General features: G+C 43.2%; 1 protein-coding gene and 1 pseudogene across 1 annotated transcript; both read left to right on the forward strand.

Moving 5' to 3' along the window:
* The first annotated feature begins 719 nt into the window (after nucleotides 1–719).
* LOC103019576 (elongation factor 1-alpha 1-like) lies at nucleotides 720–2103 on the forward strand (annotated as a pseudogene).
* A 3160-nt stretch (nucleotides 2104–5263) lies between these two features.
* OXA1L (OXA1L mitochondrial inner membrane protein) lies at nucleotides 5264–21142 on the forward strand. Its single transcript, XM_007180532.3, has 10 exons — nucleotides 5264–5378; nucleotides 5822–5983; nucleotides 17367–17580; nucleotides 19153–19296; nucleotides 19551–19636; nucleotides 19825–19989; nucleotides 20179–20283; nucleotides 20375–20537; nucleotides 20624–20704; nucleotides 20791–21142. The coding sequence occupies exons 1-10, from the start codon at nucleotides 5316–5318 to the stop codon at nucleotides 20916–20918; spliced, it is 1311 nt and encodes a 436-aa protein (XP_007180594.2). The 5' UTR covers nucleotides 5264–5315; the 3' UTR covers nucleotides 20919–21142.
* Nucleotides 21143–21302: the final 160 nt, after the last annotated feature.

Below are 21302 nucleotides of genomic sequence, written 5' to 3' on the forward strand. Positions count from 1 at the left end.
CACTCACAGTTAATATATATTTTGTTACCTAACACTTCATTATATACTCTCTTTAAAACACTTTAAACGGGAACTTCCCTGGTGGCGCAGTGGTTAAGAATCCACCTGCCGGACTTCCCTGGTGGTGCAGTGGTTAAGAATCTGCCTGCCAATGCAGGAGACATGGGTTCGAACCCTGGTCCAGGAAGATCCCATATGCCGCGGAGCACCTAAGCCCGCGAGCCACAACTACTGAGCCCGCATGCCACAACTACTGAAGCCTATGTGCCGCAATAAGAGAAGCCACCACAGTGAGAAGCCTGCGCCCTGCAATGAAGAGTAGCCCCGCTTGCCGCAACTGGAGAAAGCCCACACACAGTAATGAAGACCCGCCACAGCCAAAAATACATAAATAAATAAATAAATTTAAAAAAAAAAAAAAAAAAAAAAAAAAAAAAAAAAAAAGAATCCACCTGCCAATGCAGGGGACACAGGTTCAAGCCCTGGTCTGGGAAGATCCCACATGCCACAGAGCAACGAAGCCCATGTGCCACAGCTACCGAGCCCACATCCCACAACTACTGAAGCCCGTGCGCCTAGAGCCTGTGCTCTGCAACAAGAGAAGCCACCACAATGAGAAGCCCTTGCACCGCAGTGAGGAGTAGCCCCCACTCGCCGCAAGTAGAGAAAGCCTGAGTGCAGCAATGAAGACCCAACACAGACAAAAATAATAAATTTTAAAACACATTGTTGCCATTGGACACGTAGATTCAGGCAAGTCTACCACTACTGGCCATCTCATCTACAAATGTGGTGGGATCGACAAAAGAACCATCAAAAATTTTGAGAGAGAGGCTGCTGAGATGGAAAAGGGCTCCTTCAAGTATGTCCGGGTCTTGGATAAACTGAAAGCTGAACGTGAGCGTAGTATCACCACTGATATCTCCCTGTGGAAATTCAAGACCAACAGTACTATGTGACCATCACTGATGCCCCAGGACACAAAGACCTCATCAAAAACATGACTGCAGACACATCTCAGTCTGACTGTGCTGTCCTGATCGACGCTGCTGGTATTGGTGAATTTGAAGCAGGCATCTCCAAGCATGGGCAGATCTGTGAGCATGCCCTTCTGGCCTACATTCTGGGTGTGAAATAACTAATTGTTGGTGTTAACAAAGTGGACTCTATGCAACCACCCTACAGCCAGAGGAGATACAAGGAAATCGTTAAGAAAGCCAGCGCCTACGTTAAGAAAATTGGCTACAACCCCGACACAGTAGCATTTGTGCCAATTTATAGTTGGAATGATGACAACATGCTGGAGCCAAATGGAAAGGGATGGAAACTCACCTGTAAAGATGGCAACGACAGAGGAACCATGCTGCTTGAAGCTCTGGATTGCATCCTGCTACCAACTCATCCAACTGACAAGCCCTGCGTCTGCCCCTCCAAGACATCTATAAAATTGGTGGTATTGGTACTGTCCCTGTGGGTCGAATGAAGACTGGTGTTCTCAAACCTGCCACGGTGGTCATCTTTGCTCCAGTCAATGTTACAACTGAAGTAAAGTCTGTTGAAGTGCATCATGAAGCTTTGAGTGAATCCCTTCCTGGAGACAATGTGAGTTTCAATGTCAAGAACATGTCTGTCAAAGATGTTCATCATGGCAATGCGGCTGGGGACGGCAAAAATGACCCACCAATGGAAGCAGCTGGCTTCACAGCTCAGGTGATTATCTTGAACCAACCAGGCCAAATTAGTGCTGGATACGCACCTGTGCTGGATTGTCACACCATTCACATTGTTTGCAAGTTTGCTGAGCTAAAGGAGAAGACTGATGGTCATTCTGGGAAAGAGCTGGAAGTTGGCCCCAAATTCTTGAAATCAGGTGATGCTGCCATCATTTATATGGTTCCTGGTAAGCCCATGTGTGTTGAGAACTTCTCTGACTATCCTCCTCTGGGCGATTTTGCTGTTCATGACATGAGACAGACGGTTACTGTGGGTGTCATTAAAGCAGTGGACAAGAAGGCAGCTAGAGCTGGCGAGGTCACCAAGTCTTCCCAGAAAGCTCAGAGGCTAAATGAATATTATCCCCAATACCTGCCACTCCAGTCTTAATCAGTGGTGGAAGAACAGTCTCAGAACTGTTTGTCTCAATTGGCCATTTAAGATTTTTTTTTTCATTTAAGTTTAATAGTAAAAGACTTGTTAATGGTACAGCAGAAATTAACACAACATTGTAAAGCAATTATACTCCAATAAAAAAAAAGACTGCTTAATGATAACATGCATCATAAAACCTTCAGAAGAAAAGGAGAATGTTTTGTGGACCATTTGTTTTGTGTAGGGCAGTTTTAAGTTATTAGGTTTTAAAATCAGTACTTTTTTTTCCCCTTTTGAACAATTTTTAAAATTTTTTATTTTATTTTAATATTTATTTATTTATTTAGGCTGTGCTGGGATGCGGGATCTTCGTTGCGGCATGTTTAGTTGAAGCATGTGGGATGTTTAGTTGTGGCATGCTAAATTTTTATTTTATATTGGAGTATAGTTGATTAACAATGTTTTGTTAGTTTCAGGTGTACAGCAAAGTGATTCAGTTATACATATACACGTATCTATTCTTTTTCAAATTCTTTTCCCACTTAGGTTATTACAGAACACTGAGCAGTGTTTCCTGTGCTATACAGTAGGTCCTTGTTGGTTATCTATTTTAAATATAGCAGTGTGTATGAAAATCAGTACTTTTTAATGGAAACAACTTGACCAAAAATCTGTCACAGAATTTTGAGTTCCATTAAAACAAAGCTTATGGGGCTTCCCTAGTGGCACAGTGGTTAGGAATCCACCTGCCAACGCAGGGGACACGGGTTCAAGCCCTGGCCCGGGAAGATCCCACATGCCATGGAGCAACTAAGCCCGTGCACCACAACTACTGAGCCTGCGCTCTAGAGCCCGTGTGCCACAACTACTGAGCCCACGTGCCACAACTACTGAAGCCCACATGCCTAGAGCCCGTGCTCTGCAACGAGAAGCCACCGCAATGAGAAGCCCGCCCACCGCAATGAAGAGTAGCCCCCGCGCACAGCAATGAAGACCCAACACAGTCAAAAATAAAAATAATAAAATTTTTTTAAAAAAAGCTTAATGAGGGGGAAAAAGTGCAAAAGATAGGAGGCTTGTTCCCTGCCTCTAGAAATGTACAATCTAAAAGGGAAAATAGGACCAATTCCCATGAAAAGGCAATAAAAACATACAGAAATATCAGAAATAAGTGCAAACTAAAATAAGCAGACATCGGTTAGCTTTAGTGGTAAGGAGATGCGCTTTTCCCAGGCACAAAAACCTATTCACGTAACATTAAAATTTATTTCAGTTATCTACTGCCAGACAACAAAGTACTCCAAAATTCAGTGGCTTAAAACCACAATCATTTTACTTGCTTGTATTTTGCAACTTGGGCAGAGCTGAGCAGAGAAAACAGCCTATCTCTGCTCCACATAGAGTCACCCAAAGTAACTACAGTAGAGGCTGAAGAAACCACTTCCACGATGGCCTTCTTCACATGGCTGGAGAGTTGGTGGTGACTGTTGGCTGGGAGCTCAACAGAAGCTGTTAGCCAAGGCCTCAGTGCTCCTCCGTGTGGTTAGGTTGGGCTTTTCACAGCATGGAAGTCTGAGAAGTCAAACTTCCAACACAGTGGCATCTCCCTGAATGCAAAAGTAGAAGCTATTGTCTTCTTAAGGCATAGGCCTAAAATGAATTCTATGGATTAAAGCAAGTCATAGGCCAGCCCAGATTCAAGAGGAGGTAACTATCAGGGGTGCAAAACTGAGAGGAATGATTCATTTGGGGCCACCAAAGTAACAGTCTACCATATGATAGGTTGTTTGGTTTTTGGTTTTTGGTTTTTTTGCCAAGTGTTCTGTAGCTGTATATTTGTCATTACTTCTAACTGTATTGATTTTTCAAAGTAATCTTTAAAAAGCTTGTCTACAATGGTGTCCAACATATGTGATTAATAGGTCATACCCCTAATTACTACTAAATCTGTATTATATTTCTTTGCCTTCTGTTTTTATCATTCCTGTCAGGTACATGTATAACCAGCCCAAACTAGCAGTGACTGAAATCATTTCAGGCTATTGTATCTTTCCCAAACTATACTTTGCTATTTCAAAAGCATTCTGTAGTTTGAGAGTCTTCGTAGGGGTTCAAATATACTCAACTCCCACCTTTCTTACTTTTTTTCTTTGGAGGAGGGGAACTTCACCTCATGTATCTCTAGAAATGCTATCAGTTTCAAGAACCCAAGCAACAGAGACCTACGAGTCTAGACAAAAAAGACCTTCAATTATCTTACACAACAAAATCTGGAGATAGGTGTTTCCAAGCCTGCTGCAGCAGCTCAGTGACATCATCAAGTATTCAGGGGTTTTCTATCTTTCCATACAACCATCTTCAGCATGTTAGCTTTTTTTTTTTTTAACTTTTTATTTTATATTGGAGTATAGTTGATTAACAATATTGTTAGTTTCAGGTGTACAGCAAAGTGATTCAATTATACATATACATTATACATGTATCTATTCTTTTTCAAATTCTTTTCCTATTTAGGCTGTTACATAATACTGAGAATTCCCTGTGCTATACAAGTAGGTCTTTGTTGGTTATCCATTTTAAATATAGCAGTGCGTACATGTCAATCTCAAACTCCCTAACGATCCACCTTTCATCTTTAAAGATTTGTCCCCTCAATGTCACAAGATGCTCCTCAACCAATCCCTAAGGAAAGGGAAGGGGAAAGATGGAGCCTCCTCTTGAAGCTTTGTCTTTTTATCTGGAAGGAAAATATTTCCTAGAAGCTGCCTTCCCTCAATTTCTGTCAAACTCCAGACCACTCTCAAATTTCACTGGTTCTGCGATTACAGTATCATCTAGCAACAAGAATCAAACATCACTGGCCAGGACAACCCCACACCAAGGACAGCCAAGATCGTCTAGAGGGTACCTTTTAGTTTAACAAATCGCAGGAGAATCGCGGATTTTAAGGACAAAGAAAACTTCCCAGGTTTATGCAGCCACTAACGAAAGCCGGTGGTGATTTGGCTCTTAACTTCAATCTCCCGAAAACACTCTCTGCGCGATCTTGTTAATGTAGCCCTTTGCAGCTTCTTACCCACTTCAAATATGGCCGTCAAGCTCCAGTCTCCTTTACCTCCTGAGCGTGGCGACAGCTCTGGCTTCATGCCCATTTCCAAAAGGGCCTCCTCCCGCGAGGCTGCGGTTCTGAGTGCGCAGACGCGAACATAAGTCCTCTTCCTGACAAGATGGCGCTGGGGTTGATGTGCGGACGCCGGGAGTTTCTCCGCCTGCTACGGCCCCAGCGTCAGGTAAGGATGCCCCGGAGCCGAGCGCCAGGATGCCACCCTTACCCCTGTGACCCGAGCCAGGAATGACTTGTGCTGTGGGCATGAGCAGACGCTGATCTGCTCACCGGGACCTGCGTCTCGTGACCTCGGGTCACATGAGGACGCGGGAGGGTTCCGTTCCCGACTCCGCGGGATCAGCAGCCTAGTATCGTGGTCTGTTCCTGGGAACAAGCGTCACCCCTTCTAAGGAAACCTCAGCCTCTACCTCTGGGCCCCGGGGTGGGTCTGTGGTAGCTGAGATGCAGGACTCACAGCTTGCAAGTCTTCAGGCTCGCAGTCTGAGCGCGGGGAGTAGAATGTGCTCACGTGTGGTAGCTGGCTGCCTGTCTGGCGGGGGGCGGGCCGTGAGCATAATGAGCGAGTTCACCCGGTAAAAGGCTTTCATCCTCCTTTTACCCACTCAGTTCCACAGCGTCGCAGGGCCCTGCCAATGGCCCCGGAAAGCGCTGACAGCGAGGCTCCGGTTCCCAGACGGCCGCTGCTGCGGGCACCCGCACTGTGTCCTCCTCGCGGCCCCAGGCCCCCGGGGCCTCAGTACCTCTGCCATCTCTTTTGCAGAAGCCCAGGTAAGAGACGTTTCGTCCCTGCAATGTTAGGAGTGGTGCTTCTTTCTGATTTGTTTTTATTTTGCTTTGGCTTGGGGGAGGGGAATGTGGAGCAGAGTTCTTGTTCACACTCCACCCAACTCGCCAAAAGATAGCATCTCTGCTTGGGAGAGATTTTCAAATCAGTGGGGAAATTATTGAGAGCACAGGAGGAAAGATTTACGTTATGTACTAGGCGTTGTTTGCCAGAATGGTGGCAAGCCACTGATGGTGATATGAGATGTGATTCTGTGTGTGTATTAGAAAAATTATAACTTGCATATCAAGTGTGGACAAAGAATGTCACCTGCTATATCAGTAAACAAAGGATGTTGCGGCCTTCAGCCACTGCAGCCACCCCCAACCGTGCACCCTGAGGGAATTCAGGATGGAGAAACAAAACTGGCCCTAGATAGTTAAGGTACATATCAAAGGAATGAATAAGCCCAAAGTCTTGCGTCTTTCCATACTTAGAAAAGCACTAAATTCATTAACTTGAGACATCTGGTTTTTATTTAATTAGCAGTAATTTTTTGGTGTTTGACTACCTGGTTTTTTTCTTTTGTTTTGTTTTGTTTGCAAAAACTCCTGTACATCCTGGATCCTCCCTTACCTCTTTGGAACATCCCTCAGAGCTGAGAGGCTGTGTCCTGCACTTAAGTCCTCAGTAATGCCCCAAATAACACACAGTTCTCAACGTTTAGGTCGTGCATTTTTTTTCAGTCATAGCCTGGGCTACCAACGAAGGGACCCAGAGCAGAGTTTTCCCCTTCACCTGAAATCTGAGGAACTGGAGCCTTGGTACCGGCAGAGGCCTCTGGTACCCATCTGCCTCCTCAGAGAGTCCAGACAAATTTTGGTGAGTCTCTCCTGGTTCTTGGATCTCCCACTTATTGCTTGATGATCCTGAGTTTTATTTGGCAGTGTCTAATAGGCACCTGGCTGCACAATTGAAAGATACTGGGAGTTACTCAGTTGAGACACTCTGAGTGGTCTGGGCTGGGTGATTAGCTGAGAAGCTGGCCTAACGTTTTTTCAGAAAGCCAGCCTCCAATTAACACCCTGCCAGGTTTTTGTACTTACATTTACAAGTATGTACTTAATTGGGAATTAAAGGAAACCTTGCCCTGAAAATGGCCAATAGAGGCTCTTTTTATTTCATACGCAGTTAAGTTAGAGAAAGCCAGCTTGATAAAACATCTTTTCTTTGTTTCTTACAAAGAAACAAAAGCCCTTCTAGGGAACTTGCGTTTTTCTCTGTCTTTGAAATGTAAACGTTCTACCTGATCTTCTTGCGCGTGCGTGTGTGTGTGTGTGTGTGTGTGTGTGTGCGCGCGCGTGCGCGTGTGTGTGAAGTTGGTCTCTGCCATCCGGAAAGTACATATATGGTGTATGTTTGGCAGCCAGTTGAATAGACTTGAGATTCTGAGCAGTCTTTTGTCTGAGTGCGCCAACTCTCAGGGACTTAAGTCATCTTAATCTTCGTTGCGTCAGCCTATGACAAAGACCTTTAATTTCTTAGACTGTTTTTTAGGAGTAAACTTTCTAGATCTTGTGAAGGCTACATCCTTTGCACTCTCTTGTGGGGATGCTTCTTGCATCTTATTGGTTTGAGTTGTAATTAAAATACCACCTATTAATAGCCATTGGATCCTGTAAATTGGAAAAACTTCTAAATTGGTAAATTTTTAGAGAGCTGTCATAAACAGCTGTTTTATTGGTACCTATAAAAAAACAAATTAGAAAGTGGATACACACACACACAATAGTTAACCTAAGAACTCCCTTTAGTTTAAAAAAAAAAAAGGGTTTGGGAAACCTTATTTGTGGTCTCTGCTTCCCCTCAGAGGGTCTTACAAATGCTAATAAAAACATTGAAGATAATGTTAATGAGGCTGATTAACAGGGAGGTTAAAAAAAAAATGAAGGGAAAGTCTAGAGTCTTCTTCCCAACGAGGTGGAAATTTTAAAGGAACTCATCCCAAATGGATAAAGAAATCTTTACATGGCTATTAAGAAATGAGATAAATAAAATGGATGTTAATAGGGTTAAAACAAAAGGTTTTGGTACAACACTACCTGAGGTTGGATGGACCAATGTTATTGGTCCCCAACATTAAAGGGCCCCAAACAAGTCCACTCCATTTACCCCAGTGTAATGTGCGTGTGTGTGTGTGTGTGTGTGTATATACTTTTTCACCCCTTCTAAAGGCTATAAGAAACTTACACTGCGATACCTGACCAGCGATTGCTTGAGGCCACAGGCCAATTGGTCAAGTTAAAAGATTGACAAAAGAGCCTGAGTCCCTTGGCTCAACCTCTTACTAGGGACCCCAGAGCCTTTTATACAAAAATAGATTAAATGATTGGGATAAAAAGGAAGTTTCTGGACTCCTTTTAAGACCAAGGCTTGTTCATGGGATCCTAATGGAAACTAAAGTTAAAGGTATAGAAGTTGATAGACTTGAGATAAAAATTTATCAAAATTGGTATATTTAAATGGACTTTATGTAAGATGGTTACATCTCTTTTGCCTAATTATACTGTAGGATAGATATTATGTCTCACTGGGGAATGCTTCCCCTGCCTGGTATTTATTATAAGACAGGGCATATAAATCTGCTCCTCAGACAATATTAATTAAGCATCCTAAAGGAAACCAGTAGGGTTACCAGAGCCTGAACAATACAAAGTAAAAACTGAGAGCTAATATTCCGGGGTTAATGAAAATAGTAATAGAGATTTGCTCTGGGTCTAACTGGTACACTCAGAAAGAGGGCCTTTGATGAATGCCTTGTCCAAACTTTTTTTGTTGTTTTGTTTTAATGTCTTGCATTTCTTTTTTTTAAAAAATTATTTATTTATTTATTTTTGGCTGTGTTGGGTCTTCGTTTCTGTGCGAGGGCTTTCTCTAGTTGTGGCAAGCGGGGGCCACTCTTCATCGCGGTGCGCGGGCCTCTCACTGTCGCGGCCTCTCTTGTTGCGGAGCACAGGCTCCAGACGCGCAGGCTCAGTAGTTGTGGCTCTGGCTCATGGGCCTAGTTGCTCCGCGGCATGTGGGATCTTCCCAGACCAGGGCTCGAACCCGTGTCCCGTGCATTGGTAGGCAGATTCTCAACCACTGCGCCACCAGGGAAGCCCCAAACTTTTGAAGACATGATAAATTGAACCCTAAGAACTCTTGGTTTTCAGTTTAGTCGGAAATCTCAGTGATATTAAAAAAACAAAGAAAATATAGTTGGGCAAATCAATCTTTTAGTATCATTTAGGCAACTGACCAGTTCTTTGGGGAATTAAAAGCAACTGTCTTTGTCTTGAAAATCTCTACAAATCAGAAATGTAAATTCAGCCCACAAAGACCTGAGCCTGAGCCTAATTAGCTCAATCAGGTAAAACCTGAAACCAAAGAGGAAAGGCCTTTTAAAATTCAAACCAGTGGAAAGGCTCCCTCACCCAAAATCTAGTTCGTACCCTCCTTAGGGTTTATCAAGGAGAAATACAAATCTTAAAAGCCTTTTCCACAAATAGCAAAGCCTTAGTCGTCTGAGCGAATGAATTTAATTTATTCCAACGGTTATTTATAAACTAGTAAGTTTATATTGTAATACCTGATTCATAGCTAAGTTTTTTAAGTGAAACTATGAGATCTCTAGTTTTGTCTGTTTACGTGTGTGTAGACATTATACATATGAGATGTCACTACCTCTGGATATACTCTCTAAATTTATAAAAGACCTCTATTTAATTGACTTAAAAGTAAGCGCTTACGAATTAAATCTTTCTAAATATAAAGGAAACTGGCCGGAATGAATTTCAGGTTCATGTGATCTAGGAAATGTTCAATATTAAATTAATATCTGGTGTTAAAGCTAGTTTAAGCTTGCTGGTTTAATCAATATAGACATTTCTTTTATTGTACCTAGGTTTACTGAAGGTCAATAAGTTCATGTTATTTCTGTTGCAGAGTTGTCAGCAAGAAAAAAAATTAACTTGGTGATATTTTCATAAGTTATAAAATCCACAAGCCACAGGGTGCAGCAAAAAAAAAAAGGTAAATGAGGTACGAGTTGTCAACTGAAGAAAACTACACAACTTAAGAGTTGAGAATTGTGTTTTATTTGGGGCATTACTGAGGACTTAACTAGGATACAGCCTCTCAGCTCTGAGGGACTGTTCCAGAGAGGTAAGGGAGGAGCCAGGATATATAGGAGTTTTGCCAAAAAAAAAACAAAACAGAACAAATAGTCGGAACATCAAAAGATTACTCTTAATGAAAGAAAAACCAGATGTCTCAAGTTAATGTGTTTAGTACTTCTCTATGTAACAAAAGATGCAAGAGTCTGGGCTTTTTTTGGCGGGGAGGAGTGCTTATTGAAATCCTTCCTTTGATATGCACCTTAACTATCTAGGGCCAGTATTCTGTTTTTCTCCATCCTGAATCCCCTCAGGGTGCACCTTTGCAGGTGGCTGCAGTGGCTGATGGCCCCAACATCCTTTGTTTACTGATATGACGGGCAACATTCTTTGTCCTCAGTGCCTCCTCTTGGTCATAAATTAGATCAATGTTTTTGGGAGGCATTCCGTGACCAATTTTGTCCACATTGCTAGGAAGACACATTCCTAGATGAGGGAAAGATTCTGTTTATAGGCCAATGTGTTGATTTTTGGACTAGGCCCTGTTCATAATCTAAAATTCTCTGGATCACCTGTCTTACTCATCTATTAGGATCCAGGAAATGTTTTCCCTTGTTGCTTCTTCCCATATCTAGAGTTGCACTATTACAATTATTCTATGTAGAGTTACATATATGGTCAACTGTCTCAAGACTTTTAGCCATGGTTACACATTGTGTAATACAAGAGACAATCTTATAAAATAGACAGGAGGACTTCCCTGGTAGTCCAGTGGTTAAGACTCCATGCTTCCAGTGCAGGGGACACGGGTTTGATCCTTGGTCGGGGAACTAAGATCCTGCATGCCACACGACGCGGCCAAAAATAAAAATAAAATAGACAGGATACATACTATAGCTAGTAACGTTAATCAGATCATAGTACAGCAGAGAGAAACACAAGGCATAAACAATTTGGAAACAAAGAGAACAAATTAAAATAATGATTAGTATAAATAGTTGTAATCTGGTCACACAATAAACCATCAAGTCAGGACTTCCCTGGTGGCCCAGTGGTTAAGAATCCGCCTGTCAATGCAGGGGACATGGGTGCGAGCCCTGGTCCAGGAAGATCCCACATGCCGCGGAGCAACTAAGCCCGTGCGCCGCAACTACTGAGCCTGTGCACTGGAGCCTACGACCCACAACTGCTGAGCCCACGTGCCACAACTACTGAAGCCCACGCACCTAGAGCCTCCTCAATGAGAAGCCCGCGCACCACAACAGAGTAGCCCCCGCTCACCGCAACTAGAGAAAGCCCATGCACAGCAACGAAGACCCAATGCAGCCAAAAATAAATTTATTAAAAAAAAAAAAAACAAACCATCAAGTCCACAGGAGAGCCAGCTAGAGAAGCCAAATTCTGGATGGATCAGGTAGAAAGATAAATGTTTCATCTTTGTTTACAAACATATACTTTATCAACTTGCTTTAGATCATAGCCTAAGAAGAAAGGTTTCCTGGAAAACAAAGATTAAAAGCCAGTATATTTCAGAAAATTATAAATCATATTTATCAGTTCATTCAGTCCCATGTAATTAATTGCTGTTGATCTGGATGAAGTCATCAAGTTTTTCATTAGAGTTTTGTAATTTCTTACCCAAGTTAGTGGTATGATCTAAAAGTTATCAGAAACTTACATTTGTCAAAAAGTTCTTTTTATTTATTTTTTTTTTTTTTTGGCCACGCCGCGTATCATATGGGATCTTAGTTCCCTGACCAGAGATCGAACCTGCGCCCCCTGCAGTGGAAGCACGGAGTCTTAACCACTGGACCGCCGGGGAAGTCCCAGAAAGTTCTTTTTATGAATCTTCTTGAAGATCTTCATTTTATAAAAGCACCAGAGTAAAACAGTGGTTATCTATAAACCACAAAAGACTTAAAATGGCATGGTTAAAGATCTGGTTACAATAGATGGCTAGTGGGAAGCAGCCGCCTAGCACAGGGAGATCAGCTAGGTGCTTTGTGACCACCTAGAGGGATGGGATAGAGAAGGTGGGAGGGAGATGCAAGAGGGAGGAGACATGGGGATATATGTATATGTATAGCTGATTCACTTTGTTATAAAGCAGAAACTAACACACCATTGTAAAGCAATTATACTCCAATAAAGATGTTAAAAAGAAAAAAATCTGATTACAGTGTAATTGACAAGAAACTTGGATATTTCTGTGATGTACAGCATTTTAAGATAATAACTAGAATTATGACTGATAACATTATGCCAGGAATTTTAGGAATTCCATATAAATTTTGGAATAGCTATATTAATGACATTTACCCATACAATATAACCTAAGGTTTGTCTCCAATCAGTTGACAATATTTCTCAAGTAATTTAAACATACCACATAAGCCCACGTTTAAATTTGTCTCTGAGATGCCTCAGGGTTTCTTTGAAGCATCCCAGAGTTAGCTGGAGGTTAAAATAACTTTAGTTAGAATTTGTTACTTGTAAGCTTGTCAAAAATATCAAAAAGGTTTCAAAACACGTGGTCACATAGGATCATAGGTCACTGTGAAACAATACTTATTCACTTAACCAAAGTGACAAAAGATTTCAAAAACAAATACAGATCCTTTAAAGGGTATGAACTAGATTTTGAGTGAGGGAGCCTTTCTAGCAGTTTGAGTTTTAAAAGGCCTTCTTCTCTTTTTTCCTTGGTTTCAGATTTTACCTGCTTGAGCTAATTAGGCTCAGCCTCAAGTCATTGTGAGCTGTGTTTATATTTTTGATTTGTAGAGATTTGCAAGACAAAGACAGTTGCTTTTAATTCTCCAAAGAACTGGTTTGCCGCTTAAAGGATATTAAAAGCTTGATTTGCCCAACTGTATTTTCTTTTATTTGCTTTTTTATATCACTGAGAAGATTTCCAACTAAACTGAAATTCATGAGTTCTGTGTTCTAGAATTTTAGGGTTTAATTTAACCATGCCTTAAAAAGCTTGCATAAGACATTCAACAAAAGTCCTCTTTCTGAGTTCACAAGTTAAATCCAGAGCAAAATCTCTATTATTATTTTTATTAGCCCTTGAATATTGCTCCCAGTTTTTATTTTATGTTGTGCAGGCCCAGGTAACCCTGTTGGTTTCCTTTAGTGTGTTTAATTATATTTCCTGAGGGGCAGATTTATACGCCCTGTGTTATATCAGGCGAGGAAGCATTCCCCAGTAAAACATGTCTTTCCCATAATATAATTAGGTAAAAGACATGTAACCATCTTCTATAAAGCTCATTTAATACCAATGTTTATAAACCTTTGTCTCCATTCTTTCAATTTTTATACCTTTAACTTTAGTTTCTATTAGGACCCCATCAACAAACCTTGGTTTTATAAGGAGTGCAGAAATCTTTCTTTTTATGCTGACCATATAAAATAGTATTTTTGTATAAAAGGCACTGGGGGACTTCCCTCGTGGTCCAGTGATTGAGAATCCGCCTTCCAGTGCAGGGGACGCAGGCTCAATCCTTGGTCGGGGAACTAAGATCCTACATGCCATGGGGCAACTAAGCCAGTGTGCCACAACTAGAGCGCCCGCGAGCCACAGCTACCGAGCCAACGCGCCACAGCTAGAGAGAAGCCCGCGCACCGTAACGCAGGTCCTGCATGTTGCAACCAAGACCTGATGCAGCCAAATAAATAAATAAATATTTTTAAAAATAAAAGGCACTGGGGTTCCCAGTGAGGGGCTGAGCCAAGGGACTCAGACCCTTTGTAAATCTTTTTTTTTTTTTTTAATATTTATTTATGTTGCCACACGCGAGATCTTCGTTGCAGCATGTGGGATCTAGTTCCCTGACCAGGGATCGAACCCGGGCCCCCTGCATTGGGAGCGCGGAGTCTTAGCTGCTGGACCACCAGGGAAATCCCTGTCAATCTTTTAATTTGATTAATTGGCCTATATGTTGCCCCAAGTAATTGTTGGTCAGATATCTCAATGAAATTTTCTTCCAGCCTTTTAAACATACATTTTTTTTTTTTAGTTGGGATAAATAGAACAGACTTGTTTGGGGCCCCTTAATGTTGAAGATCAATGGGAATCCCTGAAGGGGGCTAAAGCCCATCCAACGTTAGGTAATATTGTACCAAAACCTTTTGTTTTAGTCCCATTAACGTCCATTTTATTTATTCCATTTCTTAAAAACCATCTAGAGACTTTTTATCTTTTGGGACAAGTCCCTTTAAAATTTCCACCTTGTTGGGAAAAAGTCTCTAGACCTTCCCTTCAGTTTTTTCTTATTTCCCTGTTAATGAACCTAATTAACATTATTGATTTTTATTTTTTTTAGCATCTGTAACACCCATTGAGGGGAAGCAGAGACCAGGAATAAGGCTTCCCAAACCAGTTTTTTGTTTAGTTTAAACTAAAGGAGTTCTTAGGTTAACCGTTATATATATTTTTCCACCTTCTAATTTGGTTTTTCCATGGGTCCCGATAAAACAGCTGTTTATAATGAGACTCTCTAAAGATTTACCAATTTAGAGTTTTTCCAATTTAAAAGACCTGTCATCTGGCCATTAATGAGATATATCTTAATTGTGAGTCAGACCAATGGGACGGACGAAAGAAGCATCCCCACAAGAGAGTGCAAAGGGTGCCACCTAAGCAAGATACAGAAGGTTTACTCCCAAAAATAGCCTAAGAAAGTAAAGGCCTTTGTTGTACAGGCTGACGCAGCAAAAGTTAAAATGGCAAAAAGCCCCGAGAGTTCGCACAGTCAGGAAAAAGACTGCTCAGAATCTCAGTCTGTTCAGTTGGCTGCAAAATATATGTACCTTCTGGATGGCAGAGACCAAGTTCTCACAAAACACAACACACATACTCACTCGCACTTGCACACTTAAGAAGATCAAGTAAAACATTTACATCTCAGACACTGGGAGAGACTTGCAAGTTCCCCCAGAAGGGCTTTTATTTCTTTAAGGTCAGAATTCTGAAAAGATGGTTTATCAAGCTGTTTCTCTAACTTAACTGTGTATGCAGTAAAAGGGCCCCAGGGCTTCCCTGGTGGTCCTTCCTCGCGTCTACTGCAGTGGGTGTGGGTTTGATCCCTGGTCGGGAAAGTTCCGCATGCCGTGAGATGCAGCAAAAAAAAAAAAGCCCCATATGGGCTATTTTCAGGGCAAGATTTCCTTTAATTCCCAATTAAGTGAGTACTTGTAAGTATAAGTTTTGTACGTACATAGACTTGGCGAGAGTGTTTAACTAGAGGCAAAGATGTTAGGCCAGCCTCTCACCTAATCACCCAGTCCAGACTCCTTATTGTCTCAACTGAGCAACTCCCAGTCTTTCTACCTGGTTTCCCCAGTAGCTTTCAACTGGGCAGTTAGACACTGCCAAATAAAACTCAGGATCATCAACCAATAATCAGGAGATCCAAGAATCACCCAAATTCGTCTGGACTCTCCAAGGAGGCAGACAGGCCCAAGAGGCCTCTGCTGGTACCAGGCCCTGGATTCTCTTACAGTTCGAGCAAAGGAGAGAGTTCTGCTCTGGGTCCCTTCGTGGTCACCAAAATTGTTGACTGAAAAAAAATGCACAACCTAAAAGTTGAGAAATATGTTTTATTCAGTGGTCTTGCTGAGGACTTAAGCCAGAAGACATCCTCTGAGATAGCTCCGAGGGACTACTCCGAAGAGGTAAGGGAGGAGCCAGGATATGTAGGAATTTTGCAAAAAAAACCCAGGTAGTCAGAACATCAAAAGATTAGTGTTAAAAGCCAGACATCTCAAGTTAATGAGTTTCACACTTTTCTATGTGTGGAATGATTTAAGAGTCTAGGCTTGTTGAAATCATTCCTTTGATATGTACCTTAACTGTATAGCACCAGTATTGTTTTTCTCCATCCTGAATCCCCTCAGGGTATATAGTTGAGGGTGGCTGATGGCTTGATGGCTTGCAGCATCCTTTATTTACTGATACGGCAGGCAACATTCTTCATCCACATAAGACAGGCGATCCAGAGAATTTTAGATTATCAACAGGGCCTGATCCAAAAATTAGCAAATTGAGTAGCCTATCAGCAGAATCTTTGCCTGATCTAGAATCAGCCTTCCTAGTGCCATGGGACAAAATTGGTCATGAAATGCCTCCCAATTGTTGCTCCAGTTTATGACCTAGAAGGAGGTGCTGAGGACAAAGAATGTCACCCGCCATATCACTGAACAAAGTATGTTGGGGCCATCAGCCACTGTAGCCACTCCCAGCACTGCACCCTGAGGGAATTCAGGATGGAGAAACAGAATACTGGCCCTAGATAGTTAAGGTACAAATCAAAGGAATGATTTCGATAAACCCAAATTCTGGTGTCTTTCCATACATAGAAAAGCACTAAATTCATTAACCTGGGACATCTGGTTTTTATTTAATTAGCAGTAATTTTTTGGTGTTTGACTACCTGGCTTTTGGGGTTGTTTTTTTGTTTGTTTGCAAAAAACTCCTATACATCCTGGCTCCTCCCTTACCTCTTCGGAACAGTCCCTCAGAGCTGAGAGGCTGTGTCCTGCACTTAAGTCCTCAGTAATGCCCCCAAATAACACACAGTTCTCAACTTTTAGGTCGTGCATTTTTTTTTTCAGTTGACACAATTTATAATTGTATATCTTTGATTATAACTTGTATATCCCTGATTTCATGGACATTAATATTTCTCAGGATGAGACCAAGTAGATATTTTTGATCTTAAAAACTGAGTTGTTTAAAGAAAAATTATAATAGTTTCAGTGTATGCAGAATCGTGCCAGTGATACTCGAATGACTGAAGTTTGGAAAATGCACAGATAACTTCCCAACATGAAGGAGAGTCATGACGTCTTATTTTGAGTAACTTATCTTTCTGCCTAGAGGGGGAAATAAAATATCCTTTTTTAAAAAATATGAGTGGGAATATTTACTTAGAGTAAGAAATCTTTACAAAGTAATGGTTTTTAAAAGCTGACAAATACCACAGGCATTACAAAATCCAGGAAAATAATGTATTTTTTAATTGACTTCCTGGCATAAAATGTTCTTTTTAAGCTTTGAATTCTATGACAGTGTAGGCTACCCTGGGAGAATGAGAAACAGGGAGTCAAGAGAGTACCCCAGTATCGGTTATCATAAGAGGGACCTCGATTTCTGTGTGTGTGTCCCCTCCTCCCCGAATATAACGCCTGGCTTTTTTTTTTTTTTCCCCCTCCTTTTTCCCCACAGGTTCAGGCCCCTCCAGTCATTCCTGCAACTCCCCCACCTACAGCAGTACCTGAGGTGGCTTCTGGAGACACTACAGATACCATCCTGGCTGCTGCAGAACAGAGCTTTACTGAGCTTGGGCTGGGGTCATACACCCCAGTGGGACTGATCCAGAACTTATTGGAATTTATGCATGTTAACCTAGGCCTACCTTGGTGGGGGGCCATTGCTGCATGTAAGGGGGATATATCTTGTACAACAGTAGAGGAAATGGGGGCTTAGGGTTAGAACTTTATTTATTTATTTTTGGCTGCATTGGGTCTTCGTTGCTGCGCGTGGGCTTTTCTCTAGTTGTGGCGAGCAGGGGCTACTCTTCGTTGAGGTGCGCGGTCTTCTCATTGCGGTGGCTTCTCTTGTTGCGGAGCACGGGCTCTAGGCACGCGGCCTTCAGTAGTTGTGGCATGCAGGCTCAGTAGTTGTGGCTCATGGGCTCTGGAGTGCAGGCTCAGTAGTTGTGGCGCACGGGCTTAGTTGCTCCGCGGCATGTGGGATCTTCCCAGACCAGGGCTTGAACCCGTGTCCGCTGCATTGGCATGCGGATTCTTTTTTTTTAAATATTTATTTATTTATGTATGTATTTATGTATTTATTTATGGCTATGTTGGGTCTTCCTTGCTGCGCGCAGGCTTTAGTTGCGGTGAGTGGGGGGGCTACCCTTCCTTGCGGTGTGCGGGCTTTAGTTGCGGTGGCTTCTTGCGGAGCACGGGCTCTAGGCGCGCAGGCTTCAGTAGTTGCGGCACACAGCCTCAGTAGTTGTGGCACGCGGGCTCTAAAGCACAGGCTCAGTAGTTGTGGCGCACGGGCTTAGTTGCTCCGTGGCATGTGGAATCTTCCCGGACCAGGGCTCAAACCCACGTCCCCTGCATTGGCAGGTGGATTCTTAACCACTGTGCCACCAGGGAAGCCCTGTCCCTTGGCTTTTGCGACAATCTTTGTAGATTTTCTTCCTGTTTTTCTGACCACACCCTCCTATCTCCATTGCTCAGTACTCTACCTGCCCCTTTAGTGCTGGGATTCCAGGTTCCATCCTTAGCTCCCTTCTCTGTCCACTTCACACCATTCATCATAATGTTGATAAAGCCTAAACCTGTATCTCCACCTGGTCTCTTCTCAGCCCAGGCCCACTTGCTTACCCACAGATACCATCAACTAAATAAATATTTGTTGAAATGATCAAGAAATGTGAAGTGTAAGAAAAATAGGAGGGAGCTAAAGCAGTAGGCCACCAGATTACCTCCTACTGCAGGCAGTTCTAGGACAGTGGCTTTCAAACTTCATTCCTGGGAGCCCCAGAGTTCTGTAAAAGTGCTTCTGAGCAAAGCAAAGGCCAGAGCTTGAACAATCCTATAGTCAGACTACCTCCTCACCCAGGGCAGCTTGATTTTATTTGTTACGTATATTGGGGTTACACTTAGAGTTGGGGAAAAAAGGAGTCCATTGATCATAGAAAAGTTTGGAAACCATTGATCTACAAAAGTGGCTTCTGTCACCTTTTTGTTCAAGGAAACAAGATTCCTGGTCATTTGCCTAGAGAAGTTAATGCCAGACTTTTGACGTCAAAGCAGAAGACTGAGCCTCGAAGGAACTAAGTCATACCTGTACCCTTTGTTTTGGGGCCCTTTGGGCATGAGTCACAGGGTGGAAAAGTCTGGGCTAAGAGCCCCTTTCAGTGAGGACCTAAAAACCTTCAGCCTTCTAGCTGCAGAATGGCTTGAATTTCACTCCAGTCTTAGTTCGTGTTTTCCAGGTACAGTCCTTGCCCGCTGCCTGGTGTTTCCTCTCATCGTGAAGGGCCAGCGAGAGGCCGCTAACATCCACAACCACTTGCCAGAGATTCAGAAGTTTTCCGCTCGAATCAGAGAGGCCAGGTTGACAGGAAACCACACTGAATGTGAGTCCGTTGCAGAATGAGCATGGGTGAGGACCACATTTGCGCTTTCCCTGACATTCAGCTCAGGTGGGGGGAGCAGCCTAAATCAGGAGTTGCTACAGTTGGGCAAGTTCTAACATTTACCTGTTTCTTAGGCCTAATGCTTCCAGTGACTAGCCAGGGTCAGTTAGAAATCTCATGGGCCAGGTGATGAGGATGGTCACCTCCTCCGACCTAGCTGTTAGCCCAACCGTTAGCTTCCGCTCCCTTCACAGTTTACAGGGCCTCCTCGGAGATGACGTTCTACCAGAAAAAGCATGATATTAAACTCTTTAGACCTCTCATTCTACCTCTGACTCAGGTGAGCAAAAAACATTTCCCTTCTTTAACTTCATCAGAACCAATCAGATTACTCCTCTGTGTTTCCCATGCCCTAGACCCCCAAAAAAGCATGTGGTGGTGATACTATGCTACATGGGTTTCAGTAATGGAGTAATTAAAATGTCCCTTCTACTAAAGGGTCCTGACACTGTTTATCCTGTGTCATAGGCCCCGATCTTCATCTCCTTCTTCATTGCCTTGAGAGAAATGGCTAACCTTCCTGTGCCCAGCCTGCAGACAGGTGGCCTCTGGTGGTTCCAGGATCTCACACTATCTGACCCCACTTACATATTACCTCTGGTGGTCACTGCTACAATGTGGGGTGTCCTTGAGGTAAGCCCAGGTTCGCCGAGTGCCAGGCCTGCAGAATGGGGAGTGAGGGGAAACTAGTTGTATAGAATGGTCATTCTTCGCTCCCTGGAGAAATAGAGTTGATGGGTAAGAAATCTGAGCCACATTCAACTAAAATTGCCATGCATTTACTATTCTTCCCCTGCCTCTTTTTTTTTTTTTTTTTTGCAGCTAGGTGCTGAAACTGGCATGCAAAGTTCTGACCTTCAGTGGATGAGAAATTTTATCAGATTGATGCCCCTGGCAGTCTTGCCCATAACCATCCATTTCCCCTCGGTAGGTAATGGCTTAGGGGCTGGCTCCCAAGTCTCCCGGCAAGCTGACCAGGGACGCAGCTTCCGAGTACCTCCTCTTCCTTCTCATCCAGGCGGTGTTCATGTACTGGCTCTCCTCCAACATGTTTTCCCTGGGCCAGGTGGCCTGCCTCCGTATTCCAGCTGTACGCACTGTACTTAAAATCCCCCAGCGCGTTGTGCATGACGCAGACAAACTACCTCCCCGGGAAGGCTTCATAAAGAGCTTCAAAAGAGGTAGGGGCCTGTCCTCCGTGCATAGGACCCGGGGAGAGCGGCCTAGGAGTGGGAACAGGGCCAACTGCCTTCCTCCTTTCACACAGGCTGGAAGAGTGCCGAAATGGCACATCGGCTGCGGGAGCGGGAGCGACGCACGCAGGATCGCTTGGAGCTGGCGGCCAGGGGTAAATAACCCTGTGCAGGCTAAGTTCTGTCATTTGTTTCTTCCTTTCCTTTGTTCATCGAGATTGGTTTTCTCTTCTTCCCCCAGGTCCCTTACGACAGACCTTTACCCACAACCCTCTGCTACAGCATGGAAAGGATGGACCTCCCAACACCCCCAGTAGCAGCAGCAACAAACCAAAGTCAAAGCATCCCTGGAGTGACACACTTGGCTGAACTCTCTTCCCTGCTCATACTGGCAGGAACTCTCTCTCTTCAGAGACTCAACCTTAGAACAAGAATTGATGCTGGGTCCTTGCCCCAGACCTAGAAACTGGGGGACATGTTGATGTTCATTTTAAAAGTGGATTCCACTACAGACTCTTCCACCTAAGTGTAAAAGAACACTGGGGAGCCAAGTGATCTTCCCATCCGCTGAGTTAGTAAACCTCTGTACTACATGCTGCTCCCTGACACTTATTAAACAGGGAAATGGATGGAGTGCTTCAGAAAAAAGAATAGGTTGGGTGGTGATTGTTCTTGCTGGCCCATGCTCTTAGGAGGCGTCTCAGTGTTGTAAGCTGGCATTAAGGGCTTAGATGTGTTGTCCCATCCGTACTT

The sequence above is a fragment of the Balaenoptera acutorostrata genome, chromosome 3 (genome assembly GCF_949987535.1).
Source record: "Balaenoptera acutorostrata chromosome 3, mBalAcu1.1, whole genome shotgun sequence".
Classification (NCBI taxonomy): Eukaryota; Metazoa; Chordata; class Mammalia; order Artiodactyla; family Balaenopteridae; genus Balaenoptera; species Balaenoptera acutorostrata.